The 20,870-nt window shown below is 32.9% G+C and overlaps 3 protein-coding genes across 4 annotated transcripts; all 3 read left to right on the forward strand.

Moving 5' to 3' along the window:
• The first annotated feature begins 2,034 nt into the window (after positions 1-2,034).
• On the forward strand, positions 2,035-4,958 carry LOC123894044 (IRK-interacting protein-like). The gene is made up of 2 exons (XM_045943916.1): positions 2,035-2,569; positions 3,293-4,958. Exons 1-2 carry the CDS (start codon positions 2,321-2,323, stop codon positions 4,823-4,825), a joined length of 1,782 nt encoding a protein of 593 aa, XP_045799872.1. The 5' UTR covers positions 2,035-2,320; the 3' UTR covers positions 4,826-4,958.
• Positions 4,959-7,291: 2,333 nt separating this feature from the next.
• LOC123894045 (UDP-glycosyltransferase 92A1-like) lies at positions 7,292-9,282 on the forward strand. The gene has a single exon (XM_045943917.1). The coding sequence runs from the start codon at positions 7,404-7,406 to the stop codon at positions 8,871-8,873; it is 1,470 nt and encodes a 489-aa protein (XP_045799873.1). The 5' UTR covers positions 7,292-7,403; the 3' UTR covers positions 8,874-9,282.
• A 1,923-nt stretch (positions 9,283-11,205) lies between these two features.
• LOC123894046 (centromere/kinetochore protein zw10 homolog) lies at positions 11,206-18,212 on the forward strand. Of its 2 annotated transcripts, none has more exons than XM_045943918.1 (14): positions 11,206-11,885; positions 12,343-12,480; positions 12,585-12,755; positions 13,158-13,319; positions 14,415-14,645; positions 14,719-14,868; positions 15,720-15,812; positions 16,134-16,229; positions 16,423-16,551; positions 16,658-16,735; positions 16,922-17,080; positions 17,168-17,312; positions 17,421-17,503; positions 17,725-18,212. In XM_045943918.1, the coding sequence occupies exons 1-14, from the start codon at positions 11,337-11,339 to the stop codon at positions 17,806-17,808; spliced, it is 2,268 nt and encodes a 755-aa protein (XP_045799874.1). In that variant the 5' UTR covers positions 11,206-11,336; the 3' UTR covers positions 17,809-18,212. The 2 variants fall into 2 exon arrangements, with proteins under 2 accessions (XP_045799874.1, XP_045799875.1); XM_045943919.1 differs by having other exon boundaries at positions 12,585-12,743.
• The last annotated feature ends 2,658 nt before the right edge of the window (positions 18,213-20,870 follow it).

Here is a 20,870-nt window from a genome sequence, read left to right on the forward strand (position 1 = left end):
GGGGTCGTATGTCCCTACCTGTGAACTCATTATACCTAATTCTATTGTCCTACGTGGAATTCCATTTCCAATTATATTAAAGCATACTATGAGATATTCTTGTGTGGTTCAAAAAAATTTATTCGGTCACACACAAGAAAAAGTGAATGTAGAAAAATACTTTCTCCGTCCCAAATTTTTAGTCTTTTTAGTTTTTTAATTTTGTTCCAAAATTTTAGTCCGTTTAAAAATTCAATGAACATTTAGTGATACTTTACGATTTGTACCCTTACAAAAATTAAAGTATTAATTAAATATATTTTCTCTTTCTTAATAAAGCAAGGGTAAAAATGATTTTCCGTATTATTTCTTAATCTCCGTGCAAAACTCCAAAAAAACTAAAGTTTTTGAGACGGAAGAAGTAATAATCAAATAATATATATTTTTTAAATAATTATATTATATGTTGTGTTTTGTGTGTGTGATCAAATATAATTTTTTTGGTCTCATGACCACACAAGAATATGTCAGCATAGCAAAATATTGTCCTTCAACTTCAAAAATACTCTATGTAGGGATAGGGACTTGTAATTTTAAAATATGCGACAAAATCCTAGGGATCCCTACTGTAAATTCTCTTTCACAAAATTCATTGTCCATAAAATTAACAGTGATTTCTGTATTTTAATTAACGGTGACCTTTGGTTCAATGAGAAGTTTACAATATTAAACTTCATGAAGGGTCACCATGTTTGCATGGGAAAAAAATAACAGTCATGATTGGTCATAATTATAGTACGTTAATTAGGCATTTAATATACAGACAGAATATTCTTTCATTACACCAAGATGTAAAATAATGTACTACAAATTTAAGTTTAATGCAAACGTTTCTTTCAATCATTTTTAAAAGAAACTAGAATAAATTTTCAAGAGAAAGTGATTGCATTTATCAAACACATTTTTAGAATAAGGGTATTTGATAAGAAATTATATCCCACACATTTTTTATACTTAAATTATACACTTAATTGACTTGAGAGTGAAAGATCATATCATAAAGTAAAGAGAAAAAAAGAGTAGGTACAAAAATGGGGACAACATCAATACTCAATTAAAAGCTGAAGTACTCTACCTTACAAAGAGGACATTGGGAAACTTCCTTAATCCTATCATTTGCTTACAAAGCAAACTACCTAATTTTGTTTTCTCTTAATATAAATACGAGGGCATTTTGGTAAAATGGCTTCACCCCGTTTGTTAGTACACTTGTCGTGGAGTTTGAATCCCTAATTATGAGAACATATCTTCTCCGGTAGAAAGTTTCTACAGTAATTCACAACCATTTATTCAATATTATCACGTGGTTAAAAAAACCAATTGAAGAGTAAAGAAATTAAAGATCTATTTAAAAAATCAATCGAAGAGTAAAGAAATTAAAATGACATGCACCATGAATTTTCACAGAGTCAAAAAAAAAATTTAAAATATTTCGAAAGTTAAAGATAATTTAAAGTCAAAGATCTAATAGATCCAAGACTATTTTGGTCATTTTCTATTTAGTCATAAATCAAAATAATCCCACATAGTTTGGCATGGTGGTGAAGACTTTGGACTTTGTAGAATATTTTTTTAAAGTTCTCAAGTTTGAATCTTCTCAGTGTCACTTTATGTGTTGGATCAGTCCATTCAGAGCTAAACTCTGCTTTTAAATGGATGCCCCTGTAAGTAGATGGTCACGGTAAAATTGACTTCCTCAAATTGGTCGGTCCTTTGACTAGATTGAACATTGAGTTTAAAAAATTATCATAACCAACAATGAATTGGCCCAAGTGCTAAGAGTATTGATCCCCTTAAACATGTGGTTAGTGATTCGATTTCTAGTTCATGCATATGAAGAAAATTCGGGTGGGAAATGATAACTCACCTTATGTGCCCTACATATTTTTCGATGAAGATTAATCATCGCTAACAGCGGTGAAAACTTCGTACCAATACCACGAAAAATAAAATTATTATAATTATTATTATGGAATTAAAATTACTCCCTTTCTCATCATCACATGTGCTCACCCCATAAATTTTTTCCCATTAGAAAAGAGACAAAGCTCGTTAGGATTAAGATGTGACCTTTCCTTCCATCATCTCTCATTCCATTTTCTGATTCTCTCCATCCAATATCCTAATCCTACCATAGATACTAACACCCTTCAACTTCACACCAAATCCAACCGTTGAATTCCACTTGTTCCTCCATCTTGTTCTTTATTTCAATCCTCAATAAAACATTCCACACACACACACACACTACTTTGTTCTATCTATCCTCTGTCACATTTTCATGGCTGCAACCTCACAACAACAACCTTTTCAACATAACAACAACAACAACAATGGTAGTAACAACACTGAGTTTAACAGACAAGAAATACAAACCGCCATAGCTAAAGCAGTTGAACTAAGAGCTCTTCATGCTGCATTAACACAAGGAAATAGCCCAAACCCAAGCCCAGGCCCAAACAATGCTAGATTTCCATCTCCTTCCTCTGCTTCTCACTTCTCTGCTCAAGATTACCCTGTTTTCACACCAGTAAGCAACTAAATTATATATACATTTTTTCTTTCATTTTTTGTATTCAAAAAATTTCTTTTATTTCTTCTCTAAAATGGGTTTTTGAATTTTTATATAAAAAAAGTTATCTTTTTAGTAACTTTGCTTTAACATATGCACTTTTCCTTTGAATTTTGACATTCAAATTTATTTTTTTACTTCCTCACTAAAATGGGTTTTAAATTTTTATATAAAAGGGTTTTTTTTTATATATAGAATTTTTGCTTTATCTTTAGCCTTACATGAAACTTTTTAAGATTGAGCTAATGAAGCTCAATAAAACCCAACAACAACAATGATGTTTTAGTATCTTAGACATGGTTTTGAATTGCGGTTGCCGTCGCACTACAATCCTTGATATTTTAGGAAATTGCAATTAAATCCGCTGATGCGGCCTTAATTTTCATTGCAATTAACGTAAGACATCAAACTCAAGTGGTTAATGAGCTCCTGCTGGAGAACTCGAGTTCGATTCTTGGTAGGAACAATTTTTGGTCAAGTTTTACTTACCTTGTAAGTTGTAGCAGAACCCTGAATTACCGGAGCCCTTTCCTCTGAAAACAGGGTTAATACAAAAAAAACTTATTGCAATTACAAAAATATCAAAAAACCTTTGACGTCGTGACCGAAATTCTCGACTTTTTCATTTGGAACATGTTTTTGTGATGGAAAGTTAAATTCTAAATTTGTGAAAATTGACAGAGTTATGAAGATGAGCCACATCAAAATCCAACAAAAAGTAGAACAGTATCAGAAAGTTGGGATGAAAATGGAATAGAAGGAGGAAACATCATAGAAAGTACCATTGTACAAGATTACAAGGAGAAGTCAAGTTCAAGAAAGGTACTACCTTTTGGTTTTTCAACAAATCTAAATCAAGAATCTCACATGTGTCCTATTGATGATACTAAATCAGTAACAGGTTCTTGTGCAAATCATATCACAGTTCTTCAAACATCACCTAATGAATATTTCAAATCTAGAAGAAGAAATAGTTTAGATGATTTCAAACCTTTATCTTCTTGCAATAGGTGTAAACCTGCTTTGATAACTAGTGAATTTGATAACACAAAAAACAACAATAGAAGTTCCAACATTGTTGTTCCTTTAACTGATTCACATGCATCATTTCAAACTCAACATAAAAGTAAAGGGATGATTTCATGGCTTTTTCCAAAGTTTAAGAGGAAGCATAAGAATAAGAATGAGAGTTTTTCGCCGAATAGGACAGAATCCGAAGAGGTTTCTCAGATACTTAATAAAGATATGGGAATTATGTCAATTGAGATGTTGAAAAGAGAGCTTATGGAAGCACATGAGAGTAGAGATTCTGCTATATTAGAAGTTTCTGAGATGAGATCTTCATTTGGTGAGCTGAAACAAAAGCTTGAGTATTTGGAAGGTTATTGTGAAGAGTTGAAAAAAGCTTTGAAACAAGCAATGCAAGCAAAAGAATCACCACTTTGTGATGAGAAAGTTGGAATACCATTTGATGGAAATGGAGAAAATCCGATGATGCCGGTGAATGAAGATGTAATGGTAGAAGGGTTTTTGCAGATAGTGTCAGAATCAAGATTATCAGTGAAACATTTTTGCAAGATACTTATAAGCCAAATTGAAGAAAATGATCAAACTTTGATAGAAAACTTGAATTTGCTTCTTCAACCATATAAGCTCTCATTGAATTCCAAATACTCAAAAGCAGTTCTTTACCATTTTGAAGCATTCATAAACAATTCTCTCTACCAAGACTTTGAGAATTCAGTGTTCCAAAAAAACGGCTCAGCGAAATTCTTAGACCCTAGACAAGATCGTCGTGCGCAATTTTCGTCGTATGTTGCACTAAGGAATTTGAGCTGGAATGAAGTTTTGAAAAAAGGTACAAAATATTATAGTGAAGAATTCAGCAAATTCTGTGACCAAAAAATGAGTTGTATAATCACTACACTTAATTGGTTAAGGCCTTGGCCTGAGCCACTACTTCAAGCATTTTTTGTGGCAGCAAAATGTGTTTGGTTGTTACATCTTTTAGCATTTTCTTTTACACCAACATTGGGAATATTAAGGGTTGAAGAGAATAGAAGCTTTGATGGTTACTATATGGAAGATTTGCTTACTGATAGACAAAGATCACAAGGTCCAAGTAAAGTTAAGATTATGGTGATGCCTGGATTTTATGTTCAAGATAAGGTTTTAAGGTGTAAAGTTATTTGTAGGCATAAATCTAAATATTGAATTTGGAAATAGGTTTTAATTATTTTAATGTCCATTTTATTTTGTTCTTGTTAGACAATGTTTGAATAAGTTTGTAACTACCAAAATGTATGTTAATTTCATCATCAATAAATTGTTAGATATTGTGTTGGGAGACTGATGTAAATACTTGAACATGACGAAGAATGTGATGATGGTTGCACAAATAAATTCTAAAGTATGTGCGGACATATAACTTTAGGTTCGATTTGTTCCGTCAATTTATGTAAATCAAATGTAAAAGGGTAAACTGATGAATCTCCTTTGGGATATTTTAGAAACATTGACATGGATGGTAGATTCATATCAACCATATTGATCGATGAGATTTTACAGAATAAATTCCACTCTGCACTAGACCAATCATAACTATATGTCCAACCACATTGATAGATAAATTAATATAAACATCCCAAACTTATATTTTGGAAATGTTGTTACATAAATAATAGTTTGTTTATTAGATTTTGGATGTTTGCTAATGAGGAAGGGATAATTTTGCTTCTGCTTTTATGTTGTGGAAAAAGTTTGATATCAAATGTCCAAAATTTATTTATAATATATTATGAGTGGGAGTGGTTAAACAATTATTGACAAACTCACAAAAGTGCCAATACAATTATACAAGCAGATGTTTGGACTAGGAAAGAAGATGAATGAAGAAAGAGAAAAATGGAAAGAAAACTAATTGATTATTTGGATAGAGAAAAAAAATAGAATACAAACTTAGTAATTTTTGACTTGTTTGATGAAAGTGGAAAGTAAGAAATGATAAAATAAATTTATTTTTTAATCAAAGGTGGGTTTAATATTTTGCATGAAAGGTGAGTTTTAACTTCTTTTTTGTCAAACCAAAAACTTTTAATTTTTATAAGTTAGGGAAATAAATCATAAAACATACATATGTAGTATGTTGTTTTTTTCAATAATTTACATTTTACTGGCAATGGCTCAGCAGACTCAAAAATGAAAATGATAATATTGAATCATTGTAGCTTTTAGTCATCCAGATATCCAGATGACAATAATGTCATTAGTTGAGAGCTTTGAAATAAACTGAATCTTATATTTTAAAAAAAAAATACTTCTACACTGCAGATTTATTCTCCCTGATCGAATGTATGTATGCATGTTTGTGTTCCGACACTTGATATGACACCAACACATATAATGATTACGTTCAATCTGTCAGTGTTTACCGTGTCTGTGAAATGAAGATTTTATTATAACGAAAATGGGCCAAAAACAAGTCATATGCCTCGCAATCAACGTAGGGCTAAAAGCCCAAGAAAGAATGAGGTATAAAAGAGTAAGAAATTTTATCTGTTAAGCCTCCATATTACTTCTAGACCCTCCAAATTTCCGTTTTACCGAACTACTATTTGATTTAGAAAATTAAATCCAAACTATATTCAAAAAACAAAAATGAAAATTTAGGGGCCTGAAAACAATATTGTGGTCTAAAGAGAAAATTTTAAAAAATAAGACTAGACCACAGTCCACACCACAATGCACAACAGACACTATTTGTTACACAATGAAAGTAAACAACTGCGTCACATAAAACTGAAAATAAATTAAGCTACTAGGTTTGATATAGCGGTGAAGGAGTTTGAGTAATACGCTATAGGTTATGAGTTCGATTTCCAATTCATCGTAGACCAAAATAAATTCAAAGGAAAAGTCTACAAGAAACAAGGCCTATTGCACAAAAAATAAAAGTCAATTGATGTCCTCCAATCCCACTCGACTTGACATGGGAGTTGGTACAAATTCGTTTGAAATAAGTTCTATTTTATAACAATTCAATAAATAAATAAAAAATTAAGATATTTACTATTTCAAAAGTTGATAAAAAGAATACTTATTTTTTTTTATCAAAAAATGAAAATATTTAGGTGAATTTTAGTGTGCTTTTTATGATATTCTTTAATTAATCAATTGATCATGAATGTATAATGTAATATTTATTTCACCTAAGTGGATCAACTCATAACATTTTTTTTAAGAGAATCACAGCAAAATTCTATTTCACATAAAAGGCACATTTGAAAAGTCAAAAAAATAAAATACAAATGTTGATTTTAATTGATTGAAAATCTTCGTAAGAAGATCGGGTTAAGTTGAATATAGGTACGGGTGGCTCTTGTCGAGAGATAATGAGAGAGTAGAGTGTCGGTGTATAACATGAAAAATTAAAAAACAAAATATCATACATACTACTCAAATCTCATCGATCACCACAACTAAACCTCGTGGCTTAAAGTTCAATTTTTAGATGGAACAATTTTTTTTACTAACTTTACTTACTTCCCATTCAAATTATAAATTCTATGATCTCTTTATCCTAAAATCAAGAGAATAAATACAAAATTAAAGGGTGAGTAATGACTAATGATCTTTTCCTAAATAAAAACAAGATACAAACAAAAAAACAAAAACCAAGTCAAAGTAGACCAAAATAAAGCCAAGACAGCACAGTCTCTCTCATTGAACATTGAACAAGAACACCACCTATCACAAAAACAAACACACTCTGCATTTCCAAACCAAACCAACAATGGCAGAAAAACAATCAATAGTACTATTCCCATTCATGGCACAAGGTCACATAATCCCATTCTTAGCACTAGCCCTAAACCTTGAACAAAAATCCAAAAACTACAACATAATCATAATCAACACACCACACAACATCCAAAAACTTCAACCATCACTCCCACCAAATTCCTCAATCAAACTCATCACTATCCCTTTCATTTCTTCTGACCATAATCTCCCTCCAAACACTGAAAATACCGATACTGTCCCTTACAATCTTGTCATCAAACTCCTTCAAGCTTCTCTTTCTCTTCAATCACCTTTCAAAAACATCATTAAAAACATCTTAACCCAACAACCTCAAAAACACAAACTTTGTATCATTTCTGATATTTTCTTTGGTTGGACTTCAATTGTTGCTAAACAACTCGGTGTTTTTCATGTTGTTTTTAGTGGTTGTAGTGGTTTTGGTTTAGCTTGTTATTATTCTCTTTGGATGAATCTTCCACATAGATTCACAAACTCTGATGATTTTTCATTAAGCGATTTTCCAGAAGCGCGTTTCATTCAAAGAAATCAATTACCAAATAACATTTCACAAGCTGATGGATTTGATGATTGGTCAATTTTTCAAAGAAAGAATCTTTCTAACTGGGTTAACTCGGATGGAATTTTATTCAACTCGGTTTCTGATTTTGACTCGGTTGGGTTGAATTACTTCGTTAAAAAGCTTCAGATTCCGGTTTGGTCGATTGGACCGGTTGTTCTCTCGACCGGAAACGGTTCAAGAGGAAAAGGGGGTGGAGTAAACCCTAAAATTATCAAAGCATGGCTTGATTCAAAACCATTGAATTCGGTTCTTTTTGTTTGTTTTGGATCAATGAACACAATTTCATCTGAACAAATGATGCAATTAGGAATCGCGTTGGAAAAAAGCGGAAATTTTTTCATCTGGGTAGTGAGGCCACCAATTGGATTTGATATAAATTCAGAATTCAAACCTGAAGAATGGTTACCATTAGGGTTTATGGAGAAGACTGTGGAAACGGGAAAGGGTATAATTGTAAATGATTGGGCACCTCAAGTTGAGATTTTGTCACATGGGTCAGTTTCAGCTTTTTTAAGTCATTGTGGTTGGAACTCGGTGTTGGAATCGTTGAGTTATGGTGTACCGATTCTTGGTTGGCCTATGGCAGCTGAACAGTTTTTTAATTGTAAGTTTTTGGAGGAAGAGATTGGTGTTTGTGTTGAAGTTGCTAGAGGGAAGAGTTGTGAGGTTAAGTATGAAGATATTGTTGAGAAAATTGAGTTGGTTATGAGTGAGAGTGGTTTGAAGATTAGAGAAAATGCTTGTAAGATTAAGGATATGATTAGGAATGCTGTGAGAGATGATAATGAAGATGGATTTAAAGGGTCTTCTGTTAGAGGTATTGATGAGTTCTTATCAGCTGCTGAAAAGAGTAATAAAGCAGCTACACTAAGTGAATAATTTGATTCTGGTTAATGTGTTTTATATACTGTAATTTGTGTCTTGAGCTCAGAAAGTTGAGTATTATTAACCTATTTTCATGAAATTTATTATGATATATGGTATATGATTGCAGTGGTTAGTAATTTGATTTTCTATTTCTAATAATAGTATGCAATGCAAGTGTGTTACTACTAGTATTTTCTTGTCTATGTCTAGATTTAGATACATTCATACACACAGCAAAAGAGGTCCAAGCTTCAGATGATTAACAAGGGAAGGTTGTACTTGTACCCCAGTGACAGATATGTTATATGCTTTTGTGGGAAACCAAATCTTTGAGGCAGATGTGGACAGTTTAAGTCAATAAGTTATAGAACAAAATTTTTTCCTTGTGTTTTGATCTATATGATGGGTAACTATAAGTCTCTTAACTACATATTTGGTCCCTTACGTTTATTTTACGTTTCAATTTGGTCCCTTACGTTTAAAAAGTATCAATTTGGTCCCTTACGTTTATTTTAGGTTTCAAGTTAGTCCTTTCCGTTAGTTTTGTCACTTTCAACGTTTGAACAGTACACGTGTCACTGTGTCCAAGTGCCACGTGTCAGTCCACATATGCAAATTGACTGCCACATGTGACAAAATTGACGGAAAGGACTAACTTGAAACCTAAAATAAACATAAGGGACCAAATTGATACTTTTTAAACGTAAGGGACCAAATTGAAACCTAAAATGAACGTAAGGGATCAAATGTGTAGTTAAGCCCTTTTTTATTTATACACTTTTCTAAAAGAGATTCATATGACACTTTACAAAGTTCGGAGTTGTAAAACACCTTATTTACCTAGTTTCCAATGAATAAATCATCAAACTTGTTCATAGAATTAATATGTACCGCTCTTTCACCTACAAATGCTTCATCATCAAAATCATGGTCATTGCCAGCATCATCATCATGGTGGTCACCGGTATCATCGCCATCATCTGACCTATCATGCCCACTGGATACCGAATAGCTGGAATCCTCATCATCAGATGTAAGACTATCAGTTGAACTAACTTCATTCGAATCAAGATCAACATCTATAGATTCATCATAGTCTACCATAGTGAACCTGAAACACAACAATTGTCACTATCAATAACAATACCTCTTAATTCCATAATTAAAATGAAAGGTAACTAACACAATTGAAAATCAAATTTATACACACACAACTAATTTTATACAGAAAACAAATTAAAGCTAATTCCCAAATTGAAAATCAAATTAATTCTTAATAACTAACTACAAATAAATCTGCAATTCAATTTCATCATGAACCCTAATTCCCAATTGAAATCAAATTGATTTTCTGCATAAACTCCTAATTCTCAAATTGAAATCAAATTAATTCTTAACAACTATTTTTGTTTCGTATTTAACTTAGCAGCTGCACACGCAAACTTCTTTCTCAAACTCGATGTCGTATGGAGTTCCGTTCGTATGATGAACACAAACTCATAAGAAGGAAAACGATGAACTAGCAAAGTCTGTTCGTTCAACAATGACGAGGGTTTTGGAGGTTAATGTTGTTTATTACACTTTGTTGGTGATGAACAGAAGTTCAGAAGAACGAAAACGATGATGTTGTGTCTTTGTTGGCGATGAACACAAACTCAGAAGAAGGAAAACGATGAAGTTTGATTCACAAAAATTTACAATGATTATTTTGTCATGTTGTTGTTTTTTTTTATTTAGTTTTAGTTTTAATTTAGTTTTAATTGATTTACGATCACAATTAAAATTAAAAACAATATAAATATTGGGATAATTGTGTAAGTTTTAATATGTAAGGGATTTAGTTGAAATATTAAAATATGCAAAGATACATGGCAAGTACCATATATGAGAGTTATACTTATACTCCCTCCGGTCCTTTTTATAAGAAACGTTTTGGAATTTTTATTTGGTCCTTTTTATAAGAAACACTTTGACATAATTCCATTTGTACCCTTATTAAATACAATCAAATCATTCATTATAATGCTAGTGCATTAATTAGAGAGACCTATTTCTCATGCTAGTCAAAGGTTAGTTTTGGAATATAACATAAAATGTTAGAATCATTAAAGAGAAAATTTACCTTCCTTAGTTTGTGTGATTTTGTCAAAGTGTTTCTTATAATAAGGACCGGAGGGAGTACCAAATAATTCAAAATTGGTCAACACTGCATCCTCATCGACAGTTTTGAAATGTGCCAAAACATTCAAACTAACAAATGCACCATACTAGTAGAATTTTCCTTAATTACAACTCCCTCCTCGAGATATTCTTAAATTACACTACTCTGCTCTTTCATCTTATGTTAAAATACACACTCTCGTCTTTTATGCTTCGACGCGATAATGAAAATGTTGTTGTAACTGAAACTTGGATAGCAAATTCTACACTTTTGAATCTCCACTTTCCTGCCGACACTCCAAGCGCACGTTAGCGATGGAGTCTCTCTTCGACGCAATCAACATTCACGATCTTCTCTCAGCACAAGATCTCTCCGACCGAAACTCTCCTCTCTCAGCACCCGATCTCCGTCTTCTCATCGACCGTGTCGAGTCTCACTCTCTTCAGATCCGATCACAGGTACAATCCTACCTCGCCTCACACCACGACGACTTCGCAACCCTATTTTCTCTATGCAACGACGCCGTTTTACAGACTGTTAAGGTTTCCGATGATCTCACCGGTGTGTTGCGGTTGGTCTCCGAGCGTCCCGCGGATGTCGAGGTGCGAGAAGTTGTGGACGAAATGAAGTCAAAAAGTGAGGAATTGAAGGTGAAGAGAGAGCTGTTAGGGTTGGTTGGAACAATTGTGAGTTTGAATCAGAGGTTGGAGAGTGTGAAGGAAGCGTTGAAGAATGGGAAGTTTCAATTTGCTGCTGAAGGATTAAAGGAGTTAAAGGTTGCGTTGAGAATTGGTGATGAAGATGATAGGGAGCCATTGGTGTATGGTTTGTTGAGAAATGAATGGTCTCAGTGTTTTGAAGAGGTACTACTCTGTTTTATAGCAATGTACGTAGGAACTGAATTGAAGCTGAAATTGAAATTTGTATTTGTCATATAATGTGTATTTGTATTTGGCTATGAAGCATGGACACTGACACCGATACCGGACACACTCGCCGATAATAATTTAAGAAAATGACATAATTCAATGTAATCATAGTTATTTAGAGTTTTTTGTTGTTAAATGAGATTTTCTGATCATGATAATAGTAGTGATTATGATAATCAACTGTGTAGGGAATTCGATAGATGATGTATTTTTCCAAACAATTAGCCCATATTTGCTTTATTGAGGATTGTTTAATTATATTTTTGTTGACATGCATAACAATATAATCAATACATATGATTTTTGTGTGGCATAGAAATGATGAATGAATAATTTGTGATTTTTATTGAGTGTGTGATTGTTTTTAGAGGAATTCGATTTGGGTTTGTAGATTCAAGAGCTCCTTGTGAAGTTTATGGAAAAGGCTGTGCGGTTTGATGGGGACTTGAATCAAATAGAAGTCAAATATCATTTAGAAGTTCATAATTTGAGTGGGATTCAGCTGCAAATGGTTTTGGAAGCAATGGAGGTAAGTTAATTTATCTCAATTTTACAACTGTGATGCTGTAAATTTAGATAATTGTGAGTTCAGATGTATTTATTTGCACTTCATCTAATAGATGACTTTTTTAGGTGGTTGGTATTCTAGAGTATGGGCTTGTTAAAGTTGCTGATTTGATGATCAAGTATGTCATCACACCTTTCATTAATCGTGGACAACCTCTTTCATTTCTAGAGGAATTGGATCAAGATTCAGCGGTACTGAAAATAGTTCCATCGCCAGAGAGTAAGGTGTGCCATGTGGTAGGGTCTTGTAATCAATTTATATTGTCATGTTTTACTGTTTTATGACACAGACCATCCTCAAGGGAGGTTTTTATTGCTTGTACGTGTAATTGATCTTATTCTTAGGGTTTCGTCTTCTGTAAAAAATTCAGAGTTATGAATATTGATTGAAAAGTTGATAGTTAGATTATAAACGTTCCATTATTTGTTGTATAGATGCCTGATTTTTATCACAATATGAGCGATAGATTAGGTTTATAACTCCACTTTACTCTCTAAAGTGAACCCTGCACTTGAAGGAGCCAAATCCTATTCTTTGATATTATTATCAGCTGTTTTTGTTGATTTTTTTAAGTCACGTAAGACTCATTGTCATTTTGCTGCTATTGTGTTCCTAAATATCTGATTTTCAATTTACAGCTTGAGTATTTGGATGGGGAGCTTCTCTATTCAGGGATTGTGCTTTTTATCAAATTTATTTATAGAAGTATTTGCTTCCAGAACAGTTCCTGGATCCGAACTTTTGGACGTTTGACATGGCCCAGAATATCAGATCTAATAATATCAAGCTTTCTTTCAAAGGTTTGTTTTATGCTTTATGATATAACAAATGTGGTTACTCAAAGACTGTGTCCATGCATTGCATCCCGTGCTTTGAAACAAGTCTAGGAATATGTAACCACCAAAATACCAGTCTATGATTTCAGTTAAATTGAATTAAATGCGTCCTTAACTAATAATATGCCAGCTTATGTGAACTCTTTCTCAACCAACAAAATAAGTTATTGTTGGTGTTGAGAATTTACCTTAGAATTGATGCAGAAAAGGAAGAAACTGGTTTTGCCACTGCCTGTGGCGCATGAGGCGCAGGTTGCAGCAAGTGCTGCTGGTGTTGGCGCATGGTGCACCCATTCTGGCGCATGGGGCGCAGATCTGGGTATATATGCTGCTGTGTTCATTTTGCAGGAATGAGAGGGAGCGGATGAGAGAGAAAATGAGGGTTTTGAAAAGGGGTTTTTCACCAACATGAAGGCTAGGGTTAAGAGGGTTTCTCTTGGGTAATCTCTAGGGTTGGGAACTCATTCTTTCATCTTGTAAACACTTATTGATTGAATCTCTTGGTCACGGGGAGAGATTCAGGAAAAGGGTAGATTTAGGAGAACTCTAAATCTTGTAACTCTATGAATCTCATTGTAATCAAGTATTCTATTGATAGTGGAACGGAGAGCTCTCTCTCCCCCAGAGTAGGTTGGTTTTAACCGAACTGGGTAAACAATTTCGTGTTCTTTATCGCTTTCGGTAGTTTTAGCTTGTTTGTTTAAATTGCTCATCCATGTTTGATTTGGTTGCTTCAATCCATTTGTCCCACACACTATAGATAGTTGGTTCTACTATTGGTTATTGGTGTGGTTTTCGGTTCGAATTCACAACAGTTGGATTATTTAGTCATATTAAATTTGGGTTGATCTAACTCAATCCCTACAAAACTGGGCTGTAAGATGAGGACTAACCACCACTTATAAACACATGTCCTGGCCATATCTCATTCAGTGTGGCACTCTTCACGTAATCTAGGACAATTACTTAGTGGTTAGTTACTCTGTCTAGAAACCAGAAAGAAACTAAGTATTTTAAGTTTGCATATACGTATAGTTCACCCAAGATGTCTGATTTCAGGTTGTTCCAACAGATGCATCAAAACTACCCGACTTTCAGAAGATTATCAAATGTACATCTGATTTTGAAAAGGCTTTAAAAGAGCTTATGTTCATTTCATCAGATGACAAGGATAACAGGCTGAGCAATTTTGCTGAAAATGTCGAGGTTCACTTCGCATTTAAGAAAAAGACAGAGATATTGGCTAAAGCTAGAAATCTGCTCCTAGAATGTGACTTTTCCATACCTCAAGTGAGTTTTCAGGCTGGGAAGTTTCTTCTGTTGCTATTAGTATTTGTAATTGCTGATGAAGAATTTGCTGCAGGAGTATACAAGGGATGGTTCTATTTGGAAGAATGAGGGAACTTCCACCCTGTCATCCAGCCATGTGGTAGATTTGATTTTCTTATCAGAGAGGTGTTTGGTATCCAAAGCAGCCAAACAATTGATGGAACTAATTCATCAGACACTGCAGGTATACGATCCAGAGTAGTGAACATTTGCAAATGACTTTGTAATGTATTATATTTGAAATTCAAACTTGGAATTTTCTGTACTTGTGTATTTCTGTTTCATCACTTGATTTATACTTTTAACCACACCCAATTGCAATCCTGATATTTCCTATAGAAGACACTCTCAATTTGACCTAACTGTAAATATTTCTACTTGTTATATAACTGAAAAATTGAAAGGGAAAGTAGAAGAAAGAATAGCATTTCCTATTAGCTTATGAAGTGCAGGAGAAAGTGAAAAAAAAAAAAAAAATGTACGAGACATATCTGTTTGTATGTTATTGAGGTTACATTATCTAAGCTTATGATCTTACTCAAAAAACTCAGCTGTAGTTGACAAAGTGCATTGTTTGTTTATTTTCCCCTTCTTTCATGTCACTATAGTAATTCTGTAAGAATAATTGTTTGATTCTTGAATATACTTTGATACTATTAATTTAATTAACATTCATATAAATATTCAGTTAATTGACCTTGTTAGATTTGTATGAAAGTTAAAAAAAAAGTGTGGGGGCTGAGAAAATATGAGATCTCAATATTGAGTTTGGAAAAATGATACATTTATTGGTTCAGTAAAATACATGATTTCTTAGACAGGGATCAAGACTTCAGAGGCTAAAGTGGATTTTTTATAACAGTTAACATAATGTGTTATTACTTATTACATTTACCAACTATCTGTACAACAAAGCAAATAAATTGGCCTCTAAACCAAAACATGTACAAATATAACTGTTACTCTAATAGACTTACAATACATATTTTGCTAACTGTGAAACTGATCTTTATAAATGATACATAATTTGTGCAGGATGTCTGCCTGTCATCTACAAGAGTTGCTATGGAATTTTATCATGCAGCTAGAGATGCTATACTTCTTTATGAAGTAGTAGTCCCTGTCAAGGTTAGTCCATGTAAAGCAGTGACATACCGAAAAAACCTTTTTTAGTATTTCTTTCATCGGATTGATTTTAGGGGGAGAATATAGTGAAGTAAATGTTATTCATTCTAGAACCATACCCTTTCACTTTTTTTATACCTTTTCTGATCTTTAGATGAGATGAGATAAGATATTAACTATATTCAGTACTTAAAACATTCAGAGTGTTTATCCTTTTATGAAGTTATTGTCTCTGTCAAAGTGAACACTGTATTTGATGTTTATTCTTGTCTATGTGCATGCTTTCATCTTAAGAGTAATTACTTCTGTTTTTGACTTGTGAAGCTAGAGAGGCAGCTTGGTGGCATCAATCAAGTAGCTGTTCTGATGCATAATGACTGTCTTTATCTTTCCCAAGAGATACTTGGATTTGCATTTGAGGTAAACATACCTGAATAGTGAATAATTAGGCATGAAGTGAAGTCACAATATTTTAATAATTAAGCATGAAGCTTCAATTTTAGTTTTAGTCTATCAAATGGAAAGTCAGGGCAAATATTCGATATAAACCCATTTTATTTTGCATATTGATTTTTTTTCCCCTGCCTCATGCATGTGGATGCTATTACCTCAGTATCGAACAGATTTTCCAAGTTCGATGAAGGAGCATGCTGTGTTTGCTGATTTGGCTCCAAGATTTCAGCTTTTGGCAGAAGATATATTGCAGAGACAAGTTCACCTTGTTATTTATAACTTGAAGGAGGTACTTCCTTTGTTAAAATGTATGCAGCATCTGTAGGATATGACTTAGTTGTGGTTGACACTTGCCTTCCCGACCTTTAATTCCCATATCCACCCATGTTTTATAGGCTATAGACAGTGCTGATGGATTTCAGAATACTCATCAAATGCAACAATTTGAGTCCGCTAAATTCAGCATTGATCAGGTTATTTTCTTGTTAATACATAATGTGTACATTACCTTTTGTTGTTCCACAGTTTGCTTTATCTCTTATTTCCTGTTTCTTTTTCTGCATGCAAGCTACAATGTCGGGAATTTGTTAATAGATTACGAGTAGTAATTGATACCTTTTTAGTTTGACAACTGACATAAGCTGAGTTTACTTGATCAGGTTGTTTTCATTCTTGAAAAAGTGCATATCATATGGGAGCCACTTTTGCTTCCTTCAACTTACAGGAAAAGCATGTGTACAGTATTAGAGTCAGTTTTCTCTAGAATCGCAAGAGATATACTTCTCATAGATGACATGGCTGCAGAAGAGACTTTACAGGTAAGTCTATAGAATAAGTTGGCTAATTAATTCTCATAACAATTTTATTTAAGAAGTTTGTCTAATGCATTCCACTTTTATTTCCAGTTACAAAGACTAATCCATTTAATGCTGGAAAGCCTATCATCTTTATTTGAGTCCTTGGCCACTGGTGATCCAAATTCGCATGAGTTCTCTGCAGAGTCTCTTGAAAATCTTATCCCATCTTTACGCAAAATCCGCAAACTATCAGGCATGCTTTATAATCTATTTATTTATGTAGAAACTGTTGGTTGGATTATTATTTACTCATATTATCATATATCAACAATTAACCTGTACATAATCCTTTCTGCTGCAGAATTATTAGATATGCCTTTAAAATCCATTACAGCATCTTGGGAGAATAAAGAATTGCTCAGCTGTGGCTTTACTATCACGGAGGTATCATTTGGTTATCAGTGGCTTTTGTTCATTTCCTAATGTTTTTATAACTGAGGGATTTTGATTTTAAATCAATGCTTCGTCTAGCCTTATTACCAAAGATTCTGCAATAATGTTATGCATGACCAAAAATACTGAAATCATATTTAACGAGCCTTTTCTTCATAGACATTCTCCTCACTTATGTTTCTTACATATCTTTTGTTTTTATCTCATTGCAGGTGGAAGATTTCATAAAAGCTATATTTGCAGACTCACCTTTAAGAAAAGATTGTTTACGGAGGATACAAAATGCGAACTTTTAGGATACTTCTAACTTCCTACATGATACATAAATCTTAAACTACTCTGGAGGCTGGGATTAAAAAGTCGGATGATGATCCCTCCAAGGCAAAAACATGTTAGTTTGAGCTAGCTTTCCAAATATTGCAGGTTGCAGAAAGTTAGTGTTCCGAGCAAAATCATGCTGATAATTTTCTGTCGAGGAGCAAACATGGGGATATGTGATTAGTGCATGCATATTTGAGCATAGTTTCTGCTACACCCTAATTTGTTATCCAGTAATGGCAAGCATATTAGGATATCAACTTTTGGTAGATATATATGTATTGTTTACCACTAAGAGGCATGGTTTCAGCGAGTCTATTTTTAGATCCAGATACATAAAACAATTGTAGCTCAAATTTTGGAAATAGCATTTTTTTATCGAGTTAAAGGGAAGTGGTGATAATAAGGATGATTGCAGTATAACATCACTCATTAGGTCTTTACATTAGAAAACAAACTAGAAAGGATTAGGATGTATATGTTGTTTAGAAATAAAACATGAATCCAAGAGGAAGACAAATCCCACTACAAACAGAAAGGAGCTTATCAGTAGATAAACACCCTACTGTCAAAAACCAAATCATCAAGCAAACTGATATCTCATGTGATCGTAGAGCTGATGAGTCCACTACTAAATGAAAACTGTGTTTCATAAAATAAAATGAAGTGTCTTTTTTAATTTCATTATAAATTATTAATAAAAAAAAATAAAAATAAAGTTAAGTGTGTTTCGTAAATAAAAAATAAGTGTTATTGTGTATGAACGACTCTATTTTGTCCCACATTGGAGAAATCTCATATCTATTGTCTTACAAATGGTTATAAATAAGTCTTTGTAAACAGGCGCGTGCTAGTGTGGGCGAGTAAATAATATCTCACACGGTGGGAAAGTATAACATTGTATTACATCCGTTGGATTGTACATGATGGTACATGAATTCTTTGAGGCGAAGAATTGGTGTGTGTTGAGGTTTATAGAGGGAAGAATTGTGAGGTTAAGTATGAAGATATTGTTGAGAAAATTGAGTTGGTTATGAGTGAGAGTAGTGATAGTGGTGTGAAGATTAGAGAAAATGCTTGTAAGATTAAGGGTTAAGCAAACATGTCCCTCTCCTCGCGGACCAAACATAAAATTCCCCCCTACTCTCCCCTCCCCCTCTTTTTAACCAAATATATATATTTAAGGGTCATGCTAACTAGTGCCCTCAGGACAGCACTAGTTAAGGATACAAAAAAAAACAATTTTTGCATTGAAAATGACACTTTTTATACTTTACAAACATTGACTATACAAGTTTCAATGTAATCTATAACAATATATAAAGGGGATAAGAGAGTTTGGGCTGAATTTTTTTTTTGTCCATTTTGCCCTTAACTTCCTTTATGGTTTTTTAATTATTCCATAATTGTCCTTAAATTCCTCTTTTTTTTTTATTATGGTTTTTTCATCTATATCTATTCTATACTATAATATATAAAAAAAATACATGAGTTTTGGGGTAGAATTTTCATAATACCAACATTACCCTTGCTTTTTTTAGTAGCAACAAAATTTTTTTATTAACAAACTCACCATAACATAAGGCATATCTTTTTTTTTGATACATAAGTTAGACACAGGCAGGCGCGGAACGCGCCTGCCTGGCCCGCTAATTTTACTATAATTAGTATCCTTAACTAGTGCCTCGGGGGCACTAGTTAACATTTTCTTATATTTAATTATAATATTTTCCTCCCCTCCCATTCATTAATGATAAATTTTCTAACCACTAGGCTACATAACAAAAAAAAAATTCATAATTCACACAAATACAACACAACACTCGTGCAGAGGCGCGAGTATACAACTAGTTTTCCTTTAAAAAAGTTATTTCAAAAATGATATCATGATTTTGTGCATTATACTTTAGAGAAAATAGTACAATGTGTTTAGTAAAAAAAAAAAGTATAATGTAAATTAATTTTACACTGTCATTATAACAACCGTATATTTTGTCAAATCATTTTATTACACTCCACCCCCTTCAATTGTACATTATGGATAAATTCTTGATTCTTATTGAATGTCACAATAAAATTAATTTACACTTGACAGAGCATATCTATTAAATATTTAAATCTATACTTTATTGTTGATATTGTTTCTTGTACTTGATTTTTCATGATTAACGTTGCATTTGGCACTACTATTATTTTTTGTATTTTAAGGTACAATCTGTCAATTTGTTTTGCTACATAACATATTAATTTCTTTTGTACATAAGCTATTAAATTTATTGAAATGAAAAAGTGTGTGGAACAAAATATAAATTTATTGGTGGATTAAAATGACGGTATAATAGAAAGTAAATGTGCAAAAATACACGTTGCGAATTTGGTGTTACTATTCCATAAAACATCTAAAAAGGAACGGATGAAGTACTTTTCTACTTCTTTTTAAGGAGAAGTGGGGGCCAACACAGAATTTTGATAAAGTTCTTAAAATAAAAATTGTTTTTATTTTTTTATTTTTTAAGAAGCCAATGAAATATATGGTCCGTTTGGATTAACTTATTTTTGAGCTTATGCAAACAGTTTATGCAATTTTTATGTATTATTATAAGTTTGTCAAGGTAGTTTATGATAAAATAGCTTATAAAATTACAATTCTCACTAGTGTTAACTTATAAATTAGCATAAAACCTAAGTTATATTGCATAAACTGTTTGCATAAGCTAAAAAATAAGTTAATCCAAACGGACCCTATAAAAAAGGCACAAGGGCCTAAAAGTACAAATCATGTTCCTGTGAATAGCGACTGGGAGTTAAGCTGACACAATTCCAAAACAAACTTTTGGATTTGACAACCAATAATGCAACTCGAAATAAAAACTTTTTTTCTAGTCTTCAACCACCACCGTAAATGCGATTGGATGTTGTAGACCGTTCTATCGACCGAAAAATTCTTATAGTTAAAGACACAATTATTACGCTCTTTCAACATGAACCAAACCGTTGCTGGCCAAATTGCTTGAAGACCGTTCCTAGATGATTTTCGAAA

Source organism: Trifolium pratense, linkage group LG7, assembly GCF_020283565.1.
Source record: "Trifolium pratense cultivar HEN17-A07 linkage group LG7, ARS_RC_1.1, whole genome shotgun sequence".
In the NCBI taxonomy this organism is placed as follows: domain Eukaryota; kingdom Viridiplantae; phylum Streptophyta; class Magnoliopsida; order Fabales; family Fabaceae; genus Trifolium; species Trifolium pratense.